The 19,413-nt window shown below is 41.3% G+C and overlaps 1 protein-coding gene across 3 annotated transcripts in view; it reads right to left on the bottom strand.

Annotated features, from left to right (window-relative positions):
* LOC121280151 (A disintegrin and metalloproteinase with thrombospondin motifs 9-like) overlaps positions 1 to 19,413 on the bottom strand; it is a 325,713-nt gene that overhangs the window by 275,729 nt on the left and 30,571 nt on the right. For all 3 annotated transcript variants that reach the window (XR_005943545.1, XM_041191847.1, XM_041191846.1), the window contains exons 4-6: positions 1,429 to 1,700; positions 795 to 878; positions 576 to 700 (exon numbers count right to left, since the gene is read on the bottom strand). Coding sequence is in view for 2 of the 3 variants with exons in the window: in XM_041191847.1 (XP_041047781.1) it covers positions 576 to 700; positions 795 to 878; positions 1,429 to 1,700 (481 nt within the window). In the remaining variant the exon portion in view is untranslated. The remainder of the gene's footprint in view (positions 1 to 575; positions 701 to 794; positions 879 to 1,428; positions 1,701 to 19,413) is intronic.

A 19,413-nucleotide genomic window follows, 5' to 3' on the forward strand; every position in this document is an offset into this window, starting at 1 on the left:
TCATGGAGGAAATCAGAAGATGTTATTCAACCACCTCATTGTGAGTGGGCTGGAGATTGTGTTTGCTCAAAGTATGCAATCTAATGTTCATGAACATAAAATAGAATGATCAACAGAAGAGGTGACAGAATTGAGGGTTAAATTCATAAGACCACTGGCATGAAAAAGTATAAAGAGGTAAACAGGAAAGAGCCTCAGTGAACCCTGAGACAATGTAAAGGGAGTTGGAAGATAAACCATCAACACAATTAAAACAATTTTGAGAAAAAAATTGAACAACCACAAGCATAGCTTTGTGCTGAGGTATGGCCAAATTAAATGTAAAACAGAGTTCTCTCTATATGGCTCCCAAACTGTCCCTCTAATCCAATCTCAGGTGAATACTCCAACTGTAATAGGCTGCAATAATTTCACTATTCATTCATACCATTTATGATCTGAGATAATATTCAACAAGGAGCATTATTGTGGAATCTGTTGCCTAATTTACATAATGGACTTAGATTTTCTGCCACGCTAAAGCTATTTCTTGAAGGAACCATTACTTTAGATAATGCAAAAATATTTTGAAATACCTTGTGATAAGTACAGCTGTATCATGGTGAGAATGATGGTTTTCATCTGGGTTATTCTGTTTTTGTTGCCATATACAGAAGTTCTTTAATGTTGTTTGAGCATTGAATGATATAGATGGACCTTCCTAAAGATGATATAGAAACAGTATCAAGTAAATCATTGTTATTTTAATACTTTAATTGAATTTTGAATACACAAATATCTAATTAAAATGTTACCTGCTCACTATTTATAATAATTAGTTTCACAACTACGATATTTATAAGATTTCCAATACTTGGATCTTTATAGATAGTAGCCACCTGCAAAAATTAAAAATAAATTAAGTGTTAAACATAAGGAGGTAACACTAAATGAAAATAAAAAGGAAGGATATACTGTTGAAGGATTAAACTCTATTTTTCTCACAGTTGCTGACAGACCTGCTATGTTTTGTAGCATTTTCCAATTTTTAAAATATATTTTTAGAATATCAGAATACAATTTTTTACTTAGAGCTTTTTATCTGGAACTAGTTAAATTTTTAAAAAGGTTGAGAATAAAATATAAAATAGAAATTCCTACAAGACAACTTCAAGGATGCTGATCTTTAGGGCAACTTTAAAATCAATCAGGCAAGATGACCGATTGAGCTTGACATATTAAAATAGAGTTGCAAAACAAGGGACAGATAATAAAATATAATATTCTATGATTTATTACATCAGAGATCAGTATGGTTAACTAGTATTAAGCGCATCAACCACTGGCTTTTAAAATGTGTACCTGTAAAATGAAAACAGAAATAAAGCATTTCAAGAAAATATCAATACAAATAAAGCATTTAAGAAAATACTTGACAGTAATACTTACAATGGACATTAATGTGAGAACATAATGTTGTAGGTTTGCTCCATGATGTTCAACCATCCTGCTGTCTGCAACAACCATAACCTCAACATACCGAGGGTATGACAAAAAACGTTTTGTTCGTTTGTGAATTCCTGCTCCAGTGGTATTGTTATCCATGCCAGCTAAATTGTGCATTGTAATACTATTTTCGAGGTTGTCCAGATCGGACAAAATATTGCTGGATAGTCCTTTACTCCATTTCCTTTTGTTTTTATTTTGGCTATGTTTATGACCTATGATCCAAAGAGAGGGAGAAAAATATCCTAAAAACTTTTAAACTGATTTTCATAAAAGTAGAACAATACAAAGTACTAAACTTTTAGTCATACTGGTGTTAAATATGGTACACCAGCATGTTCAAGACAAGGGAAAGTAAGTTGAAATAAATAAAATAGATTATTTCTATGACATCCACCACATTCCTGGATAAAAATATATTCAAGTATGTTCTAATAATCCTTAGCCCAATTATAAGGTAGAAATTCATTACAATATGTCCATATATTTTTTCCTAAAATTTAATGTTTAATGATTTTTGTGCTTCTGAGAATTCAGTACTCAGGAATGAAACATCTTTAATGCCTAATCTTTCCATGTGAAATGCAGCACAGCCAGATGCTCTATATCACTGCTCACAGTTAAGTGTTTTCCATATTCCTTTTGCAGCCTAATAGTAACAGCATTTAATCCATTCCTTTAATACAGCAACGTATCACAACTGGATACTGGGGATAATTTTGAACTTTGCTGCATACAGAGTAACCTGATGTAGTGGATCAACTGTTGTTTGATTTCAATGGATTGAAAGTTGGGCATGTTATACAATGGGTGGGAAATCCATACCGTCTGGCTACAGTGCAGGTGACAACATTTAAAATTACAATCATTATCTTATCTATGTAGCAAATATGAGGCTTCACAAATATAAAGCCCATATACTTACCTATAAAATTTGCTTTATAGTAACCTCCTTTGACCTTAAAAACTCTTACTCTATTATTTATTTGTTTGCCCTATTTTCCATGGTAGATTTAGGATACAAGTACTGCATTTAATTATTCATTTCTCCTCTCTCCTTTTTCTTAGTTGTTGACAAGCTTAAGAAACTAATTTTTTTCTCCCTCTTATTTTCCACAGTGCATTTTTAGATCTTGAAGCTATAACTGCTATAGGATTTTGAACAGGGGTCTATGATCCCTTAAAGATCCAAAAGGGAATTTCAGGAGGCTGCAAGGTCATCAAGACCCTGTCTCCATCTGAGATTGGGTATACCAGTATCTCGAGAACTCGGATTTCCATGTTATTCTGTATTTACTGATTTATTAGTGTTATTTTTGTTGTTGCATGCTAACAAAAATGCTTTTTATTATGATACCATTGGATAGCTGATGTGGTCTTTCAAAGTTTGAAATGGGATTCACTAGTTATGTATTAATATTTAGTGGTAACTGCGGCACACTATTTAATTTGTAAACCATTCACAGTGCTGCACAGGGGAGTCAGTCGTACCCTGCACACCATTGACTTTCTGCTGACTGTGGTGGTCATTCACCAAACTGTGGAGTTCACCTAACTCTAGCTGTAATGTCTGGACTCTGCATTGTGTGCCCAAACATCCCCCCCAGTAACATCAAGCCCTCGATCCTCTCAGCAAAACAAAAAACTTGCATCCCAACAGCCATGATTAACTCTGAATTTTTATTCAATTACTTATACTGCATAAAATGTAAAAAAAAACTTGCATTTATATGTAGCATGTTTCAAGCCCCCAGCACACCCTCAAAGTACTTCACAATCAATTAATTGTTTTGAAATGTACTTCCTGTCATGGCAGAGATAAACACAGCCAGTTTGCACAGCAAGGTCCCACAAAGAGCAATGGAGAAAAAATGGTGCTGTTGGTTACGGAATAAATAGCCAGGAACATTGAAAACACATTTTTCTCCCATGTTTACATCTCAAATTTAATAAATGTTCTATCCTGTTTCAAGCTGCATGTTGCAATTCTGCTGGACAAGAGGGAACACAACTCACACAATGCAGATTAAAATCTCAAACTTCTGCAAGTAAAATTTTCAGTACATTTCTCAGCTCTAAACTGAAGAGAATTTCTAATGTTAAATGAGTGATTTTATTGGTAATATTTTTATCAGGACTATGTTATGTGTTTATTTGCTACAACATTTCTAATATGTATGTTGACCTACATAAAATAGCAGATAAAAACACTGACGAAATTACGAGTAACTTAATGAATATGTTTTACATTATTTCCTGCCTTGCAAATGATTGCTGATTTCGTTTCTACTGATTCCTCATTATTACTTTTTGTTACCTGATTTCTTCCTATTTAGTTAATGTGGTAACAATGGATTTCTGACACCTTTGAGGTGTGACACTATGGGTGCACACTAGACACAAGGCTTAACTGCGTGAAAAGATATTTTTAAAAAGCTGAAATAACCAGAACAAAACAAAAACTGTAAGAATTCTAATGTATTGACCAGTGAAGCTAGGCTTGTGGTTGACTATGGTAGAGAAACCTCTGTCAGATTTCTCAATTAGTACATCAAGAAAGGGGAGTTCATTTGACTGCTCCATTTCAAAAGTGAATTTGAGCGCAGGATGGAGCCCATTAAGACATGTAAGGAAACTGTTACATATAGCTGCGGATTTAAATATAGCAAACATTTAATCCACATATTGGAAATATGCGAGGGGTAGGAGGTTAGGTGTCATTCCATCAAAGACACTTTTCTCATGCAACCCAACAAAGATGTTTGCGAGACCAGGATCTAGAGAGGATCCCATGGCAACTGGGATCTACTGTCAATCACCATCACTGGTGCATTCTCCATGGCAATGCCTCTACCGATCAGAGTCCACTTGCCAATCAATTAGCACTCTCTTTTCATACAGTATAAATTGTTGTTTTCCCCTTATATTGGTATTCTTGCAAAGTGTCTTGATGAGTGCAAGATGAAGAGCTTTGACATGTCTCTTTTTTCAGCAATGCTCAAGTTCTGTATTACCAAACAACTATCGGGGTTAATCATCTCCCTGCAAAGACCCTTTTCAAATAACTAGATACTTTATGGTAAATTATTGGTACTTATTGAAAGTTATAGAATGTTCATGCAGTGTATGCTATCAATGTTTTCCCAGTGATAATGCCTTGATGTGAGGCCAATAAGGAACGTTTCAGACAGAACCACTTTTCTACTACTACCAATATATCTCACGCAGAACAGCAACTTCTTGATCTCTAACGTTCAACAGATCCAGACATGCATTCCTTATCCCTAGAGCAACTTTTTTTTGGCTAAATGTCAATTTTCCAGTAACAACTTAAGAGTTAGGCATACAAAATTTCCTAAACATGGATAGGAAGAGTGTCTACAGGTCACCGTGTATATTATGTAAGTTAGGCACATGTTTGAAGAAAAATAAACACGTGCCTATTGGATAATTCTAGTTATTGAATCTTGAAAGGTAGCCGGACAACACTGACACAATGAGAAAAATAACAGATACCACAGATCGTAGCATATAAGATGACCCAGCGTATAAGGTAACCCAAATTTTTGGCACAAAGATCATTCTTTTACACATACAAGGCATATAAATTGACCCCCTTTTCAGCTACAAAATACCATACTCACATTAGAAATTAGCATCAACTTTTCACTCCAGAAATGCATTTTTACTTATCTTATACTGCGAGTCACATATGGGATCAGGCAGGCGATATACGCTGTGTTACGAAGATGATAGATGGGAGTTTAAGAGGCGCTCATATAGAGCAGACCACACATGGTATGATGAGTGACAAACACAAATGGGTCCTCCAGCAAATTGACTGAAGTATGAAGCTGCTTTCAAGCTAAAAGTTGTAACATTTGCTAACTTACAAAATAACAATGCTGAAGCGAGAGAATAGGTAATAAAAGACTAGTGCAGAAAGAATATGCCCTGAAGATGATGCCCAACACCAAATGCCCCATCAGACCAGGGACCAGTCACTGGCCTGATCTCGAAAAGTATATATTGGAATGGGGCCTTAAAATGGTTGGTTTTCAGACTGGAGAATGGTAGACAATGGTGGGTTTGGTGCTAGAACAACTGCTTTTATATATATATATATATATATATAGATAGATAGATGAATAGCCGTTTGGTGGTACAGAATTTGAGTATTGCTGAAAAAAGAGACATGTCAAAGCTTTTCATCTTGTACACATCAGGACACTTCACAAGAATACCAACAAAAGGGGAAAACAACAATTTATATGCATGTGAAGAGTGCTGATTGCTTGGCAAGTGGAAACTTTCTTTTCATGCAGTATAAATTGTTGTTTTCCCCTTTTATTGATATTCTTGTGAAGTGTCCTGAGTGCACAATGAAAAGCGATGTGTCTCTTTTTTCAGCAATGACTTAGATGACTTAGATATTAGAATACAGCGTAAAATTTCAAAATTTGCTAATGATACCAAATTTGGAGGTGTGGCTGACAGTGAATATGATACCAAATGACTGCAAATGGAAACAGATAGACCAGCAGAATGGGCAGACAAGTTTGCAGATGGAACTTAGTTGAGGGAAGTGTGAGGTGATGCATTTTGACAGAGGGATAGGGAGAGGCAATATCGATTAAATGGCACAATCCTAAAGAATTTACAAGGACAGAGGGACCTGAGGGTTTATGTGCATAGATCTGTGAAAGTGGCAGGACATATTGAGAGAGCAGTTAGCAATACATATGGGTTCATGGGCTTCATGAATTGAGGTACAGAGTACAAAAGCAGGGAAGATGTGCTGAACTTGTATAAAGCTCTGGTTGGCTACTACTTGAGTATTGTGTTCAGTTCTGGTCACCAGCTTTAGGATAGGGTCCTTAAAAAGGCGCAGAAGAGATTTGCAGCATCGATCCAGGGATGAGGGCTTTCAGCTACAAGGTTAGGTTGGAGAAGCTGGGCTTGTCTCCATGGAGCAAAGAAGATTGAGGAAAGATTTGATAGAGGTGTACAAGATTATATCAGATTTAGGTATGATAGACAAAGAAAAGCTATTTACATTTGTTGATGGTACAAGGACTAGTGGACAGAGATTTAAGGTTTTAGGAAAGAGATGCAGAGAGGATGTGAGGCAGAACTTTTTTTAAGCACTTAGTGGTAATGACCTGGAACTCACCGTCCACAAGATTTGTGGAAGTGGAGACAATGAATGATTTTAAAAGGAAATTGGATGGGCACTTGAGGGAAAGAGGCTTACAGGGCTATGGGGATAGAGTGGGGAAATGGGACTGATTGAATTGCTCTAGGGAGAACTGACATGGATTCAAGTGGCTGAATTACCCCCTTCTGTGCTGTTATGGACATATGATTTTATGACTCGATGTTTAGATCCCTTGATGAGATCAAGAGGTCCCTGAAAAGAAATAGCACCACATTGCAGTTGTACCAGGGGGATCTACCATCCATACTTCAACCTTTGCCTCAACAAACAATTCAAGGATCATGTTCACATTGAATGGAATAAGTGGATGGTTGACAGAAAACACCTTCAGAAAGAGTGGAAATATGTGTGCTGACCATTTGATGTTCATTATCAAATCGTGGGTTGCTTTTAGTGCACCAACATCAGATCGTTCAAAAAATGCAGAATATTCAATTCAATAGATGGAGAGGAATATGATTTGTTGTGGAGGGATGATTATGAAACCGTGTTATATTATACTGCGGGGTCGCTTTATTCGCGAATCGGTCGCACACTTATCTGTTGGCAGGCGAGTCAATAATATACTGCAGATGCAGAGACCAATATGAAATGAAGCACATACTAATTATTTACACAGACAACAGAGCACTAACATGATGTGTGCTTCTCCAACCAGATCCTACTCTAGACTAACATTAACATTGTAGCCCGCGCTACACAGCTATTGGATCGTACAGTCACGTGGTTAATCTGCTCACATTCTCTTAAAGATGTACTGCACCTCAGATTACCACATACCTCCCCCTTTACTTGAAAATACATTTTACAGTATATTAACTATTTACATAAATAAATTATTCACAAATTCACTCTCAGGAGGCTTTTTCAAACGTGTCGACCATCGTAGTCCTACGACTTTGGACGGTTTATCTCCCTTTCAGGAGTTATCTGTCCACTCGGCTCCTCAGTAGGAACCTGTAAGTTTGCCTCTTCGACTCTCTCAAGCTCAACAGGTCCTACAGGTACTTCCAAAGCAACTCAGTTGCTTTAGAATCTCCATCTAGTTTTTCATTCCAGCTTTGAAGGTTTGGACTGCCCTCTTGGCCAACCCATTGGATGCAGAGTGGTATGGCTAGGTCTTGACATGTGTTATGCCATTGAGACTTGTGAATCTTTGGAATCCCCTGCTGGTGAATGCCGTTCCATTATCAGACACTATTATCTCTGGTAAACTGTGTATGGCAAAACTCATATGTAATCTGTCTATGGCGGCGGCAGATGTGGATGATCTCACCTTGTATACATCCATCCATTTGGAATGAGCATCGATAAGTAAGAGGAACATTGTGTCCAAAAAAGGCTCCACATAGTCAATGTGGAGGAGGACCCATGGCCTTCCTGGCTATTCCCAGGGATGCAGTGGAGCAGGAGGCAGCAATTTCTTCACCTGTTGGCACTGCATGCAGCTCTTGACCATGTTTTCGGTTTCACTGTCCTTCCCTAGCCACCATAAAGTAGCTGCACGGCAACATTTTCATTCTAGAAATACCGGGGTGAGCGTTATGCAGTTTTGTCAATAATGGTTGCCTTCGTCTGGGAGGCACAATGACTCTCGCTTTCCACAGTAGAGTGCCATCCTGGCAGGTGAGCTCGTATCTCCGGTTAAAATAGGGTTTTATTTCATCCGACTTTGGCTCATTAGATTTATTCCAAGACGCGAGACAAAACTGTATCACAGTCTGTCCATTCTCTGATCTGTTTGGCATTCACTGGTGATGGATCCAGAAAGTTTAATAACAAGACAAGTTCTTGAGGGATGGGGACGTTCACAATGCTCTTCTTTAGAGGTAATCAGCTCAGCACATTGGTATTGGCAATCTGGCTTCCCGGCCGGTGGATAAAAGTATATTCGTAAGCAACTAGATTCAGTGCCCACCTTCGGATGTGCGTCGAGGCAATTGGGGGTATTGCCTTATCTTCCCCAAACAAGCCTAATAGTGGCTTGTGATCAGATACGATGGTGAAGTGGCGACCATGGATGTATTGGTAGAATTTCTTAATGCCAAACATAAAGGCCTTCTTTCTCTATTTGTCAGTATCTTTGTTCTGCCACACTGAGTGTTCTTGAGACTCAGTCAATGGGCCATTCGGAGCCATCCGCTATCTGGCGGGAGAGTACTGCCCCTACTCTGTAAGGGGATGTATCGCAGGTTAAAATTAATACTTTGGGTCGAAATGTACCAACAGAGCCGATGAATGTAGCAACTGCTTTACCGCCATAAAAGCCTGTTATTGTAGGACTTGTCAAGTCCAACTGTGGATTTTCTTGAGTAACCCGTATAATGGAGCTAGTACTATTGACAAATTTGGGAGAAAACGTAGTAGTTAACCATTCCCAAGAAGGACTTGAGTTCTATGGCATTTTTCAGGGCTAACATCTCACAAGTAGCTCTCACCTTGTCTTCTACGGTGTGAAGGCCCTGTAAGTCGATCCTACGACCCAGTTAAATCACTTCTTTTGCTAGGAAGATACATTTTTCCCTTTTCAAGCATACTCTGGCTTGTGAGAAACACTTCAATACCTCTTCCATGTTAGACAGGTGTTCTTCATCAGTTAGTCCTGTTACTAGGACGTCATTGAGATAAACCACCACATGGGGTAGACCTTGAAGTAAATTTTCCATAATGGAAAATGGCACAAGCCGATGAGACTCTGAAGGGTAATCTGGTATACTGGTATAACCTCCTTATGTGCTGATAGTCGCAAAATCCCGAGAGGCTTTCTCTAGCTCTACTTGCTGGTAAGCATGGCTCATGTCGAGTTTCATATATGGAGTTCCCCCTGCCAGCTTGGAGTACAATTCATCAATTTTTGGTATAGGGTGCCTATCTAGTCTGGCCACTTTAACAGTCAACTTATAGTCCCTGCATATTCGCACACTCTGGTCAGGCTTTAGTACTGGAACTATAGGTGCTGCCCATTCGGAAAATTGTACAGGTTGTAAGACTCCCAACCTTTCTAGCCTGTCCAATTCAATATCCACTTTTTCTCATAATGCATAGGGGACTGGCCTCGCCTTCAAGTATCTGGGGCTTGCTGCTGGATCCACATGGATTTTAGCTTGCAGCCCATGAATCTTCCTGAGCTCTGCCCTAAATACAGAGGCATATTTCTGTTATAATTCTTGCAGATCTTTCATTCTGAGTTGAAAAATCTCAGTCCACTCCAGCTTTATTTCCTTAAGCCAGTTCCGACCAAGTAGATTTGGACCCTCCCCTGCTACCATTATCGGGGGTAGGTTAGCAGACTGGCTTCTATATTGTACAGGAACCTTGCGTATGCCTCTTATTCTTATGTCTTCGCCAGTATATGTCTTTAATTTAGCATCTGAGTTTTCCAGCTTTAGTGAGTGGCCTCCTCCATGTGTTCCTCTATAACTGTCATGGATGCACCTGTATCCATCTCCATTTGGATAGGTTTTCTGTTGACTTCTACTGTCACGTAGATTGGCTCTGTTTTACCTATCTTAAAGTTGTGTCATGAGTAAATATCTGACTCTGTTTCTTGTGGTTTCTCCATTATATAAATTTCACAACTTCTGCCTTTTTGTCTTCGTCTGTCTTTGTAATATCGCATAATGTGCCCATTGTGGTGGCAGTAGAAATACTCGGTTCTTTTAAATTGTTGTTCGTTTGCAGGCTGACTGGTTCCATTTCTGTTGTAAAGAATGTGGTTTTTATCTGTTAAACCATTATTTTTTGCTGGTCTGTTAACTGTGACCATTTCCTGCCTTTCCGCAGAGCCCTGCGTTTCTGCGCCATTTTTAGCCGGTGCTTCCCTCCTGACGTGAAGTACGGTGCCATTTTGTGCTCCCTCAATTGCTTCTGAATCCCTGAATGCGCTTTCCATTGCAAGGGCCAACTCCAGTGCCTTGCTGAAGTCTAAATTTGTTTCTGACAACAACCTTTTTTGAATGGTGTCTTCATTAATCCCACACACTAATTGGTCTCTTAATATGTCATTAATCGATGTCCCAGACTCACAGTGCTCTGTCAGTTGTTTCAAGGCTGATACATAGCAAGCAACTGTCTCTCCAGGGGTACTTTGAACTGAATTGAAAATGCTGCATTGTTACCGAGGGTTTTGGCTGAAAGTGGCTCTTCACAAGATTCACAAACTTAACAAAGGTCTTGGAATCTGGGGCATTGGGTGCCATTAGAGTACGAATTAGGTTATATGTTTTACTGCCACATGTTGACAAGAGGACCACCCACCTCTTCTCCTACCCCGATATGTCGTTGGCCAAAAAGAAAAACGCAAGGCGTTCAATGTAATGTGATCAGTCATTGGTGGTCTGATCAAACTGTTCGATGTGGCCAAATTGTGGCCTACTGGAGGGAGATATTATGGTGAGGGCTGTACTTACAATCGGCCTGCAAGGCACGGCTGATTCACTTCAGTTGAGTTTTTGCAGCTTTCCTTGGTGTCATTGACTGGTCGTGGTTTATCCTCGTTGCCAGTGGTTATGTTCTACTGCAGGGTCGCTTCGTTCGCGAATCGGTTGCACGCTTATTTGTCGGCAGGTGAGTCGATAAGAATATACTGCAGGTGCAGAGACCAATTTGAAATGAAGCACATGCTATTTATTTACACAGACAACAGAGCACTAACATGATGTGAGCTTCTCTAACCAGACCCTCTAGATTAACATTAACATTGCAGCCCACGCTACACAGCTATTGGGTCTTACAGTCACGTGGTCAATCTGCTCACATTCTCTTAGAGATGTACTGCACCTCAGATTACCATAATCCAAGAGTGCCAAATCTGATTAACAGTGGGATCCTTACAATGATGCCATAGCCTTTGAAAAGCTGCAGCAGCTTTTTAAAACAGGCTGCTGGGTCACCATTGGACCTGACGGTCACTGCAGTCCTACCACAGCTAGCCCACTCCCGCTGTCCTCAGGAGCCGTGATTCACGCTGGGCGGGCCTTAATTAGCGCACCCGCGTAAAATGGCAGCGCAGACCCAATCGCAGGCAGCGATCGGGTCCGCGCTGCCCCGTGCCCATACCGCCCGCCCGACAGGCAGAAAATTCTGCCCCAGAAATATGTACTAATATTAATTAACAAAGAGATTTTGAGATTGTAGAGCAAGGATGCACATAAATGTATTTATGCCGGAGGCAAGTTAGGATACCCTGGAAATAACACAGGGTAACCCTATGAGGTAGAAATTAGTCTTGGGCAGTAAAGCAGTACTGATAGCATTGGATCAGCCACCCATTGTATGTCCATTTTGATGTTCAACTCCATTGAATGCCATAAAATTAATATTGGGTAAGGTGAATAGCAGGCTCTGTAACTTTCTTGCCCACACTTTCACTTTTTTCCATTAATGCTGCTGCTTCTGCTCCCACCAGGTTTCCGATGGTCAATTTCGGAGAGCTCCTAATGGTCGTCTGCCCCCATGAAGATCTCAGCAAGTCAGAAGGTGACCTCTAAACGAGTTCTCTAATAACCTCAACACAACCAACTAACAAGATGAGTGATATCATTAATCTGCCCAATTGACATCCCACTGTCACTATCCGGGTATCCCATTTCAGCCCCTTCCACTTAACTGCAGGAGGTTCTGTCTACCCCCAGGAGGCTGGCACAAGACCTAATCTGTGGTTAAGTGGACCTGGCCACAATGGTTCTCACTGTAATTGGCTGCATTAAATCCAGCCTATAAACTTTATTTTCAGTAAGAAGTTTCTTAATGGCTGAAAGGATTTTCAATATTCGAGGAAGTTTTTTGGTTCTTATCTCTCTGCTGTTGGTAGCTATCAGCTAACTTCCCTTTTTACGCTTGGTGGTTCTTATTCCTACACACTACTTGCCCATTATTACATTCTACACATGTTCAGCTGTGATTATGCAGTTTTGTGAAGTCAATATGGTGCAATTATGATACATACTTTGTGTGTCTAGTGCAAATCTGAGGCGTGTGCTAGATACAAGAATATACTTATTTACTTGGAAATTCACCAAAGTGCTGCTTACACTACTCTAGGCCGGGTGGATGCACATCTCCAAGACATTTTTTTTCCAAATTCTATCAAGTGCTGTACAGAAACTGTGAAGCAAATGTTTTTTTATTATTGGTTCCTGGAAAGCATATGTTTTCTTTACCCTCTGCATCTAAATAAACATAGATTCACAGCTGTAAAAATAGATCAGTTCTGTTAATAGCTGTTTTCAAATTCTTTGTACAAAGAAAATAGGAAGATCTTCTCTATTATGCAGAAACATTTATGTCTATGCTATTGTGAAAGAAACGTGTAATTTTATGTTTTTTATCACATTCAAAACCTTACTTTCAGAATGTTTCAACTCATGCTGGCTGAAGAAATAAAATGACAATCAAAAATATATTGAACAATGTGGTTCTACTACTGTGTTTTTATTGATCAGCTTTAACTGTGACTGGTGAAGAAAATCTACCAATCAGGTGAAAATGTGTCATATGCTTTGTAAAACACAATTTAAGTCCCTAAAATGGACAAAGGAATTGAATGGAGCTTGGCTCTCTGCTGAGGTGTGCAACCCACTAAACGCACCACTGATTAACTGCATGCCTCAGCAGTGGGCCTAAGTTCGTGGAAGGCTATGATCCCATAAAGCTAGTCTGATTTTAAAGCAAGCATGCCCTTTGTAAAGGAGTAGTGCATTCTGGCTGGAGTAAGTGCTGGAAGGGACTGGGGATGAGTGTCTGACAAGAGTGACTAATGGTGCAATAGAAGAGAAAGCATGCTTGCAAGGTTCTCTGATGCAGCACTGGAAGCTTTGGTACATGTGATGAACAGGAGGAAAGAGATCTTCTATCAACATGGTTACAGGGTGACAGTGTGACCAGATAGCCATTGCTGTCAATGCAAGCAGTGTAGCCCTGAGGTCCTGGATGCAGTGCAGAAAGTTGAATGACCTCACATGAGTGGTCATGGTCAGTGAATTCAACCTCAAATGCCTTACCCTTACAACTGAATCCTAACTTCACACACAGCTCAATTCATCTCACCCCATTCACTCAGCTACCAATAACCTCTATTAAAGCGCGATTCATACCTAACATTCATAGCTGCAGGCTTCACCTTCACTTAGCACAGCTGCAAGCCTCACAGCTGTATCTCACAAATTGCATGGCATTCACTGACACACTTGCCTCTCTCTTGCTGGACAAATAGGCCCATATTCGGAGGCAGCAGGAGCTAACCAATGAAAAACAGAGCTGCATGTTCTCACCCTGAATGAGATGATTGTCATCACTACAGTGGCCATGACTAAGGCCGTGGCCAGTGACAAGACTGAAACCATTGCTCAAATCTAATCATTCTCCTCACACCCCATTCTCCCTCATCCTACAATCCTTTCTGATTTACAAGCTATAGATGGTTTAAGGGTGCACCTCTTGCTTTCTCTCATTCACCTCACTGGAACCCTACCCTTGTGCCTTTCTACTTTAAGACACCAAAGAACTACAACCTGGCCAGGCTGAGATGCAGGAGCAAGAGGTGGCAGAGGAAGAAGAGATTGACATTGAAGGAACACGATCTCAATTTCAGGCTCAGCCACTAGCTGAGATATTGACAATGAGCGTACTTTAAAGAATAGCCTAGAGGTGAGATTCTCAATTGGTGAGACACCAGGCAAGAGTGGCCCACAGGCAGAGTGGAGGACAGGGTTGTGCAGCTTGCCAGAGGGCACGTTCACACAGCAGGACTTTAATGGATTGCATACAGAAGATGGGCTGATTGATATGCACACAGAAATGCTTGGTACATGGGCAGGCCTGTGAGAAAACCTACGGTCACTGTCAAGGACAATGGAAGAGTCCAGCAACAATAAGGCTTTGCAAAGTGCCTGAAGCCAATCCTTTCCAGCATGGATGTGATGGCCAACTCCATGAGAACAGCTGCAGACTCAACCATGATGCAGCACAATGGCTGATGTCTCAGCTTCCATTCCAGCAGAAGTCTCACAACATCTGAGTGCTACAGTGGAAGATCAAACTTAAGTCACAAACTCACCTTGTTGCCAAAAAGTGCAGTTTGCTGTCATGCAAGCTCAGACAGCTGCCATTAAGGCAGTGGTTACCAGTGCTCGAAAGAAGCTTGCAGGGAGTCACAGCAGTTCATCAATCTGTGCACTAGCAAATTAATAGGATTGTTGCTGAAGCACAGCCCAGGGGAGCAGTAGCAGCTCCACAGAGCATAGCCCTGATGTGTTCTCTTGGGTCAACAGCATTTGTCCTCCTGCTGCTGCCACTCAACCAGTGCCCTTGCCATGCACATGCATGTGGTACAGCCCAAAGTCTGGCCTTATAGGCCAAAGCTGCTCAAGGTCATCTTGAAAAACCATCTGCAGTCTCCCCAACTGAACAGCAGAAGCCTTTTGCTGGCCATGCTGCAGCCATTGGGGAAGCATGTTTGAGCACTAGGACTGGCAAAGGCACACAGAAGGCAGGCACCAAGGGAATGCACAAGGGTGATTAGTTGACTTTTGTACAGGATATTGTATGGTTTGTATGGTAAGGTTAGTTTGGAACGTTTGCTTTGTGGTGGCTTTTATTTCAGCATTGTGACCAAAGGGAAACAGTGATGGTCAGTACAGGGGGATGGTAAGGTGTAAGACTGTTGTTGAATGGGGAATTGGGGTTGTATTTACTGGCACTGCAGTTGGATGAGCCAATTACAGATAGCTCAGCCAGAAAGAAGAAGTGTTGGTTTCCTCCTCTCTCTCCACCTCTTTTTTCTGTTCCTCAGCTGATTGCCATATATGTGGTGGTAAAAGCTCTGTCCTCATGATGGTGAGATTGTGAAGGATGCAGTAGAGATGAACGAATTGTAACCCATGTTCTGGCGAGTACTGCGGGGCTCCTCCAGGGCGGCCAGGCAGTGCAAGCATTGCTTAAGGACCCCAGTGGTTTGCTCGTTTACATTTTACATGTGTGGCAGCATAGCTCTCATTATATGAACACTGCCCACATGTACGTGGGCTGCATACCAGAGTCATGAGCCAGGTGGTCAGCGAGTAGTCTTCATCACCCAGTAGCTACCCTCTGGTCTCTCATGGTGGTTTAAATGATGATGATATAGCAAATTGGCACTGGATGAAGGTATCATCAATGTTGCCTGGATAATGGGTATTGACAAACATGATGTGCTGAACACGGTCACAAACCAGCTGCATATTGAGGGAATGGAGCCCTTTGCTGTTGAGATACATTTCTGAATGTCAATGCAGCGCCTCAAGGCAAGCATGCAGTCAATGGCACCTGGCATCATAGAGAAGACCACTCTCCTGGTGAAGCCACATGGATGCTCACCTGTCTAGTTCTGGGAAGGGAGAAGAGAATCTATTCCTCTCTTTGCATACAGTTGCATTGCCTCCCTTATACTACAGTGGATGGTGAACTGTGAGATATTGGCCATGTCCTTTGCAAGAATCTGGAAGGAGCCCAGCACAAAGTAGTATGATGGGTGCAGACACCTTAACAGCCACTGGCAATGCCATTCTCACCCTGCTCTGAGGCTGCAGGTCTGCCTGCAAGAGTAGGCAGACTTCAATGGGCAGCTCCCTTGTGAAATGGAAACATCTAACACTCCTTGCTGAGGTTTAGATAGGAGAATTGCTCCCTATTGACCCTGGCTGGATATAACCTCCTGCTGACAGCCCTTGTCCCCTCTTCCTCTTCCCACTTCAATCTGGTTGCCTGCCTCTGTGTCACCTCTGCCGATTCTTCCAGTCATGCTGAAGACCAAGGGGGATGGAAACTACACGAGTGGGAGCAAGTGTTGCCAGCAGAACCCCTGAAGTGAAAACTATGGCCTTCACTGCATGCCACGTCATTCCTTGTAGATTTCACCAACTTTATATAACAGTAGAAGCCATCAAACACTTATACTATATGCAGCAAGAACCAATCGAAATCAATCGAACCTGAATGTCCGTTTGAATAACGATGGTGAGGGGTCCTTCCTGCCGCTGAATACATGTTCAGCTGTACAAGACAAAGAAAGGGTGTTAGTTGGAGCACCAAAGGCAAAAATCACTCTGCTGTCACTAAATTAGTGTTACTCACCAACTGATGTCACTATCTTCCTACCTCTGCATACTTCCAACCCACAATCCCAGTGCCCATGCTACCGACCTGCCCGGCGAAGAGCAGCGGGAAACCAGGGGATTGGGAAGCCTACAAAGACCAACAGAGGACAACTAAAAAAGAAATAAGGATGGAGAAGATTAAATATGACGGTAAAATAGCCAGTAATATAAAAGAAGATTGCAAAAGTTTTTTTAGTTATATAAAGGGTAAGAGAGAGGCAAAAGAGGACATTAGGCCTCTGGAAAATGACGCTGGAGAAGTAGTAGTGAGGAACAAAGAAATGGCAGAGGAACTGAATAGGTATTTTGCATCAGTCTTCACAGTGGAAGACACAAGTGACATCCCCAAAGTTCAAGAGAGTCAGAGTACAGAAGTGAGTATGGTGGCCATTACCAATGAGAAGGTGCTATGAAAACTGAAAGGCCTGAAGGGACTTGGGAGTCCTAGTCCAGAATTCTTTTAAGGTTAACTTGCAGGTTGAGTCGGTAGTTAGGAAGGCAAATGCAATGTTGGCATTTATTTCGAGAGGACTAGAATATAAAAGCAGGGATGTGCTGCTGAGGCTTTATAAGGTTCTGGTCAGACTACATTTAGAATATTGTGAGCAATTTTGGGCCCCGTATCTCAGGAAGGATGTGCTGGCCCTGGAGAGGGTCCAGAGGAGGTTCACGAGAATGATCCCAGGAATGAAAGGCTTATCATATGAGGAACGTTAGAGGACTCTGGGTCTATACTCGATGGAATTTAGAAGGATGAGGGGGGATCTGATTGAAACTTACAGAATACCAAAAGGCCTGGATAGAGTGGATGTGGGGAAGATGTTTCCATTAGTAGGAAAGACTAGGACCCGAGAGCACAGCCTCAGAGTAAAGAGAAGACCTTTTAGAACAGAGATGAGGAGAAACTTCTTTAGCCAGAGAGTAGTGAATCTATGGAATTCATTGCCACAGAAGGCTGTGGAGGCCAGGTCATTGAGTGTATTTAAGGGCGAGATATATAGGTTCTTGATTGGTAAAGGGATCAAAGGTAACGGGGAGAAGGCGGGAGAATGGGGTTGAGAAACTTATCAGCCATGATTGAATGGCGGAGCAGACTAGATGGGCTGAATGGCCTAATTTCTGCTCCTATGTCTTATGGCCTTAAAATGGCATCTGTTGCTAAAATTGGCACTACATAGCCAAAATTTTGCAGCCAAGGAATTATTATGCTGCTGAAGTGTAGATGTGTGTCTGTTTTAATATGCAATGGAACAGTTGCCTGGCCCCATCCCCACTGATCCCTGCAGGTGCACACCTCTGCAACTGTCCCTGTGCCTCCACCTGAAACAATTTGCTTACACAATGACAGCTGTGTGTTAATGCATGAGCTCCTCTCTAATTATTCCACCATTTATACATCCTCAGGAATTTCTCCCAGTTCTCTGAATGAATCGTCGCTCTGCAGCCACCTCATCTGCTTGGACAAATTTTAAATTTTTATTCTTTCATGGGATGTGGGCGTCACTGACAAGGTCAGCATTTGTTGCCCATCCCTAACCACCCTTGAACTGGGTAGCTTGCTAGGATATTTCAGAGTCAACCACATAGGTGTGGGTCTGGAGTCACATGTAGGCCAGACCAGGTAAGGATGGCACCCTAAAGGGCATTAGTGAATCAGATGGCTTTTTACAACAATCGACGATAGTTTCAAGGTCACCATTACCGAGACCAGTGTTTCAATTCCAGGTTTTTTTTTAATTAATTGAATTTAAATTTCACCAGCTGCTATGGTGAGATTTGAACCCCTGTCCTCAGAACATTAGCCTGGGCCTCTAGATTATTAGCTCAATTACATTACTGTCTCCCTGGTCATGCTGCTGAGGCAGCGTGTGGTCCATGCAACCCCTTGAAAATCTAAATCAGCCCTGCAATGAACTCTCAGATGTTTCATTACCTGCCTCAGTTGAATACGCGCTATATTCAGGTGGGTTGCTGCTACCCCCGAGAAGACGCGCCACCAAAACCACTGGGAGTGGGAAACGTACCTTGAAACCAACATGCCGCTCAGTGCCATGATTTTCCCAGCACACCAACCTCCAAACCCTTTGCTCCCTCGGGATGAAAACTCAGCCAATAAAATAATTACATTTGGCATAATCTTTGATAAATCAATATCTTTAAACCAACATTGATGTATAAAACTATTAAACTTCAAGGGGATGCGGCAATAGTTTAATCAATCAACTGGGGAGGGAAGGAGAGAATAATGGTCAAGAAAACCTTAATCGCGGATAAATGTGAGGGCATAGCTTCCTTAGGGATTCTCCTAATCTACCACCATAACGTTAACGGAAACACTGAAGAAAGGTCATAAACAGCTGTTTACATTACTACTCCAGAATTTCCTGTTCATCCTCTACTGAAGTTATAGCAGGAGATTGGGAGAAACCGCCCAACCACAGAAATCTTATTCCAATATCCTTAAGGATATTGTTTTCAGCCTGCAGGATATAAATAGGACATATTTATATGGCAAGAGCTAATATGCACAGACTAAATGAAGGAGACTCTGAAGCCAATGTGAGTGGTGAAATATCA

This window comes from Carcharodon carcharias, chromosome 7 (assembly GCF_017639515.1).
Source record: "Carcharodon carcharias isolate sCarCar2 chromosome 7, sCarCar2.pri, whole genome shotgun sequence".
In the NCBI taxonomy this organism is placed as follows: Eukaryota; Metazoa; Chordata; class Chondrichthyes; order Lamniformes; family Lamnidae; genus Carcharodon; species Carcharodon carcharias.